The sequence below is a fragment of the Sinocyclocheilus anshuiensis genome, unplaced genomic scaffold, assembly GCF_001515605.1.
Source record: "Sinocyclocheilus anshuiensis isolate Anshui unplaced genomic scaffold, SAMN03320099.WGS_v1.1 scaffold453, whole genome shotgun sequence".
NCBI lineage: Eukaryota > Metazoa > Chordata > Actinopteri > Cypriniformes > Cyprinidae > Sinocyclocheilus > Sinocyclocheilus anshuiensis.
The window spans coordinates 596,385-603,144 of NW_015537979.1; the positions used below are offsets into that span (position 1 = coordinate 596,385).

A 6,760-nucleotide genomic window follows, 5' to 3' on the forward strand; every position below is an offset into this window, starting at 1 on the left:
GTGTGACCTAGAAAGCTCAGCCCGCTTAGCCTTGGGTTATTGTTGACTTCTCTATAAGCATTGGTTGCTTATGGAAGTTATACCTTTAGTCGTTCCACTACATTAGCACGGCGTGATTGGACTGTTCCCATATGCGTCTTAAGCAAGACGCAGTACGAGTGAAGTATCGAAAGGGAACGTTCTCGGTTACTAACGTAACCTTGGTTCCCTGAGATACGGGAACGAGTACTGCGTTGCTGGCCGTGCTATGTAGCTGCACGACTCAGTCGTCGCTTCAGTCGAAGTAAACCTGAGAATCCTGTGGCGAGCGCCCGCTTATATAGCCAGATGCCCCGCCCATTCTGGCGGGCTTTGGCGGGCTTCGTCGCCATAGGCTCGTGCAGCTCCGCTGCCGTGCCATTGGTTTGTTTTTAAAGCCCTGCACGAACCAATGGCCGTGCAGTTTCACTGCGTGAATGAAATAGGCTTCAGTTCAGGAGAAAAAAGGCTTTTTCCCATATGCGTCTTAAGCAAGACGCAGTACTCGTTCCCGTATCTCAGGGAACCGAGGTTACGTTAGTAACCGAGTACGTTTGCTAATGAAAAAACAACATTAAAGATTCTCAAAATACATTAAATTTTTTAATGGAAATAAGACCAATCTCATTAAAATTGTGTCAGAAAGTGTATTTTCAGTGCATTTCAGACCTGTAGGTAAATATAAGGCGCAGTGTAGTTTTTTTTTCTCGTTTTTTTTTTTCATAAAAAATGTAAATATACTTCCAACTATCCAAGCTCTATAGACAAAGATGCAATGATTTCCCTGAAAATTATAAGTTAACAACATTTTGCTTAGTTTGAGCATCCCACCCAGCCCATAGACAGCCCTTAACAGTGGCGTGAGAATAGGGTGCGACCAAAACCCTTCTCTCTTATCTCTAATGAACGGTTTAATTCTCTGTGCTTTTAGTATCAGTAAATATATACCAGGCTTCATATTAACTGATCATTCACCAGTAAACATAAGTGCTCAGTTCAGTATGCCTGTGCATTTTTTTTTTTAACCTTGTACAAGACCCGCTGACATGGTGAGAGTTCAGTAAAAGCATCTCTATTTTGTCAATGGTTATTCCTTTGTCCTCAACGGTGGGAAGAACTTCTGGAAGTCTCTTAAGTGAAACTGATCCTGCGTGAAATGGGGACATTTGATCTCAGACTCACAGAACTTGCAGGCTGGTGGTTCCTTTCAAATCTGGAAACTCTTGGATCTCAGTGGCCCCGTTCAAAGAGCTAAAACAAGATTAGATAACTCATTAGTGAGGCTTGTTCTGCTAATGAAGATGCCGTCCAGCAAAACCACAGGGATGTCTACTGTTACCATACACACTTAGCGCTCTATCATCTAGAGGCAATATTATTCCACTTGATTCCATCATTTTGATTACACTCGCAACACTACCCAAAATCAACAACGGAAGACGGTAGACTTCATATCAAAGTAATGAAGGATGAACAGACCCTCTGCATTCTTATGCACTCTCTGTGTAATTGGAGAGAGATGAATGACTTTTTATTAGTTTTGTGAAATGCTAAATCTCATATTCTGGCATTTATGAGGTTATAATTGAATCGTGCTGTTTTTTTGGAGACAAATTACTAGTTCAATGTTTACTTATGAGAGACGTGGCTTATGAGAGAGGCAAGCGAGATTACAGTATTCATCAAATTGAAAGCGATGATGAAATGGAAATTATACACATTTGCCAACTGATACATTAGAGGTGCCTTATCGGAAGCCAAACTGCTCTGTTTAATCATGTGTGTGTTATCATTTCACACATAGACTTTTGTACTTACAGCGTGTGTAACTTTGGCAAGAATTGAAATGCTGATCTGCCAACAAACTGAATGGGATTCTCGTAGAAATTACTGAACAGAGAAGAAAAATACATATTTTGTTAGAAATCGGATAGATCATACAAAACGAGTGCCTGTTCTGTTTTAACAAGGATATATTTACATTCTTTATGCATTAATACATTTCACAGTGCCATATCCAAATGAAATCTAAGTTAATAAAACTTAATATATGCTGAGATATAACTGTTGACAGTGTTACAATTAATTTAGCCATAATGAGTTAGGTTATGGTTATTTTAAAATATTATTATTATTATTTTAAGAATTTAATGTTGACAGTTTTACTAACGAGTCCACTTTTCAAAAATCAGTTGTTTACTGTTGTTACATCAGTTGCAAAATCTTGATAACAGAGTTTACAAAAAAAAAAGTGGTAACAGGGTCAACAGGGTGACCTGGGAACACATTTTTTTAAAGATTGTTTTAGCAAGTATTTTAAACATATTGTCAATTAAAATGTAAATGGAGAGAATGTAGACAAAATAAAACAATTTTTTAAAAGTCCTATTGCCAACACTGTTACCATCATAAATTTCAATAATGTGATATATATATATATATATATATATATATATATATATATATATATATATGTGTGTGTGTGTGTGTGTGTGTAGTTTACAAAATAAACTTTCATCAAATCCACACATTTAAGATATCAAATGCTCTATATATATATATATATATATATATATATATATATTTAAAAAACTGCATTTTGTTAATGCATTATTTACACATACCATTTATACACATTTAAAAATGTTAAAGATGGACACAAAAGGCACCCGTTTGTAAAATGACCCAAATATTTGTCACATATTTCCTGGTCCGTTGGCTGACATAAACATACTTTTATAACATGTCTGTTTATCAAAGGGTGAGGCATGTTTAGTCAACAGAGAAACTCTTTACTGTCGTTGCTGAGACAAGATACTCACATGGTCTGAAGAAGTGGGTTCCCCACAAACGCTCTCTCGGGAATGGCCTTAATGTTGTTGTTATGGAAACCCCTGTAAGACGCATGGAGAGTGAGAATATGGCCATCTGCACATTTGAACACAATCCACTATGGGATGAGGAAATCCAACGATCAAGACCAGCTTTGCAGAGTGCTTTAGCTAACTGCATCTGTTCCGTATAGGCTATAAATTGTAGTGCTGACGTGCTATTAGGAGCAGCCGCGCATTCAACTACTGAAACAGCTTATAATTCATCATCATCTGCCGTCACTGAATATAACATGCTAAAGTTAATTTATGGCACACATGTTGCCAGCAAATTGTAATCCGAAAATTCTAAACAGTCTAAAATAATTACGCGTGTAAGATAAACAAGGTTATAAGGTCCTTTTTGGGTGCTGAAAATGAATGCATCACCTTGGACAATCGAGTCCAGTTGCATTTTATCTCAGGCAAAGCTCAAACTCCTCCATAAGCATACGTGTGAGCCATTTGTTTGCGTCAATTCACATTTGCCCATGTAAACATCCTTAGTATCTTACAGAAACACCTGTCAGGAGGCAGTCCTGCAGGCAAAAACACTTTAGGATACTTGAGAAGGAAGGACTTAAGCACTCATCTCCAAGCATCTGCTTTTTTCAGGAGACTTGTGCTTGAGAACCACATTCTAGGGACTAAGTGGGATTTACAAGGAGCACGAGGCCAGGCCAAGCGCTCCACTTTAAAGGAAGCACACTGACATATGTATGCTGGGTAAGTTAGTCTCGGTTACTTACAGTTCCTGAAGTTTGGCGAGTGTGCGAATGGCCACGGGGAACTCTTGAAGGTCATTGAAGTTCAATTCCCTAGAGAAAGGAGACCAACCATAAGAGCAGGAGAACATTGAGAAACACAAGCTAAGAGAAAAGGATTTACATAATGTTTATGACTTAATAAGCATAGCTATGTCTATTTTGTAAGTTGTGTCTTGCATAAGACCACCTTTCGAACAACAATTAGCGGTCTCGTCACATATTAGCCCAACTGTTTTGACGTTTTTATTTGATCTTTCATCCTATGTGTCTGTAATATAAGCAAACACTTAAGAACTGTGGTTCCAATCAGTCAAAATCCCTCTCAGTGACCTTGTGGGTTTTCCGTGTTGGTCGTTCCTTGGAGACCAAGACAGCTGTTCTAAGCTAATCTGACATGACGTGACCTTTCCTCTGCATAGATTATTTTTGTTGTATGCATTTCATTAGCCTTCTAGGAAACCTGCGTCCAAAAATTGTGCTTGAACCAAAACACGGGCGGTTGCTAAGGGCGAGCGGCCTTTACACGCAGGTGCAAGAACAATGTGTTTATGGCCATAGTTTGCATGATGTTTTCCTTGGATCTCAACGTTCCTTTCCATCTCCAATTCTTTTGGAGTTTTTCAGAGAATAATTATTGGGAAAATCCTATAATTGAACAGGAGATTTCTTATTTTTTTTTCCACAAACCCTTCCTTTTTGCCCAGTAAAGGCGACTGGATGGCATTAATAGATGCCTTTAGCCCTGTATTCCCTCGTGAAGGCCCAGGTCTTAGTCATTTCGTCCGCTCCCCGCGGTTACAAAACCCAGCGCTGAATGTATCTCTTCATACCCATAATTATATGTCTTAGCCCTTTGTGTTAAGTGTACGCTTTCAAAACAGTTCAAATGTTTATATATTTTAGTTTTTATTATTTTTTTAAGGGGAAAAACGTTTCTGGCAGGTGGCCAGCGCATTTGAAGTGAGCTTGGCGAATAGGGGTGGACCCGCGTTGGCTGCCATCCAGAATGGGCGAAGCCCTTGCTTAATACCAGTGTGTGTGTGGGTGTACGTGTGTGTGTGTCTATATGTGCGTGAGTGTGTCTGTGTTGCACAAGAGTGTTAAAGCGAACTGAACTTGGCCTATAAGTTTGAGGTGAAAAGAAAAACTATTTAAGGAGATTGTTGATATATGACAAATTCGCTTAAGCTGAAGTAATTTCTGCACCATTAGCGTCACCAACGAAACTGCAAAAATAATACATTTTCAAACATAGTCCAACACAAAGATAGCCCCGCCCCAAACTCGTGCCATTGGTTGAACCGGTGTTGGTGGGCTGCTTGGAATGTTCAAAAAAACAGCATCAACCTATGAATGGCTTACTTGAACACTCTTAAAAATTAGGGTTCCAAAAGGGGGATTTCACACCAATGCCATAGAGAAAACATTGTTTCACAATGTGAAAAACACTTAATAATTCAAAGAACCTATTTCCACTATGAAGAACCTCTTGTGGAATGGAAAGGTTCCATGGAAGGTGAAGGTTTTTCATGGAGCCATTGATGCCAATAAAGAACCTTTATTTTTAAAAGCAGCACTTTTAAACAATATGAGCCATTTAGATTATATGAATGTGAATGAACATCGTTTTATCCGTTAGTTCGCTCACTTCTAATGAGTCATGCAAGTGTTTAAGCAATTTTCATCAAACGCTGCATGAAAATCCACACACTTGCAGCCTATAAAATATGGAGAGACTGGGAACACGCTGCTGTGGGCGAGCTGTGCCGTGTGGTTCTGCCATGTCTACATCCTGGTTTTGTTTAGAACATCCGTCAGTCTTGTTTGGAGACTTTACTTTGATATGGCAGAGAAGAGGAATGCCTTTCATTTCCTAGGAAGACCTCATTGTTTAGAACGGGAGCTGTCAGTTACCTTGATTTACAATTCGTCAAACCACGCAGAAGTTTGTTTGAAAGCTAAATCATCCGGCATCATAACAAAACAACTCTGTGGTGGCCACTTTGTCTCATGGTTGTGAATGCGTTTTCAGAGATAATTACAGTGATGGGGATTATAGTAGCATCAATAAAAAGATGTGCATTGTCCCACGAAAAGATGTCTGAGACCTTCTGAAGGAGGCAAATATGTTTCCCTCTGTTGTTTCAGGAAGCTCAGCACTTCCCAAACACACATGTGCATCTGAACTGAGACGGCTGGCATGATTTCTTCCAGTGTGTCATGTTACATTTAAGAATATTTGCCTCAGGAATATTCGTTTCTTGCTTAGCCATCATTATAACGGTCATTAAAATGTCATTCAATATGCAACATGACTACTTATTACAGTTTCTGGGAGTTTTTTTTTTTTTTTTGCGTGGTATTTTAATTGTACTGCATACAAGCTTAATCCTTAGAAAGTACTAATAGGTGACTTATTCATGTTGTACAAGAGTTTAATGTACATAGGACTCTTAAACTTTATCCCCTAAAGAAATGTTTTTCAAATTGTTTTGTTTTTATTATGTACTCCCCTCAGCCAAGATATATATATTGTAATAGTCATATTTATATATCTTATTAAATTATTATGTTATTATATGTAAGCATACTGTATTTAGTAGAATTTTTTTCTGATTTAACAAAGCAAGAAACTTGCTTATGCACATCCTGATTGAGAATCACTTTCCTTCTGTATCATAGCTAATTTTCCTATCACTCTACATTGTATCATTTTCAAGAGCTTAAATCTAGCGTGAGAAATATTTTCTCCTTGAAACAAATCTTCTTAAAGGAGTCATATGATGCGATTTCAAGTTTTCCTTTCTCTTTGGAGTGTTACAAGCTCTTGGTGCAAGAAGATCTGTAAAGTTGCTTGCTATTGACTGTTCAAATGCGGAGTTTTGCGCAGCGCAGAGTAGTAACGTGTCGTGTGTGTGCGTGTGTGTATGAGGGGAACAGGGTCACATCACTGGAGAGTGAACTGCCTGTCAGAAATCATAGCACTGTCTTAACCGCGGCTTGTGTACTGTATCATCACTGTGTCTGTGATGCGACTCTGTTCCCCTTTCGGGCTTGAACTGATGGTAAAACTAACGACATTATTAACTGTCTTGATATTTACTT

The 6,760-nt window shown here is 38.5% G+C and overlaps 1 protein-coding gene across 1 annotated transcript in view; it reads right to left on the minus strand.

The window, feature by feature from the left end:
• The window catches only part of LOC107673397 (leucine-rich repeat-containing G-protein coupled receptor 6-like), a 31,868-nt gene that overhangs the window by 12,649 nt on the left and 12,459 nt on the right, over positions 1-6,760 (minus strand). The window contains exons 7-10 of the mRNA XM_016466976.1: positions 3,638-3,706; positions 2,841-2,912; positions 1,837-1,908; positions 1,201-1,269 (exon numbers count right to left, since the gene is read on the minus strand). Of these exons, the coding sequence (XP_016322462.1) occupies positions 1,201-1,269; positions 1,837-1,908; positions 2,841-2,912; positions 3,638-3,706 (282 nt within the window). The remainder of the gene's footprint in view (positions 1-1,200; positions 1,270-1,836; positions 1,909-2,840; positions 2,913-3,637; positions 3,707-6,760) is intronic.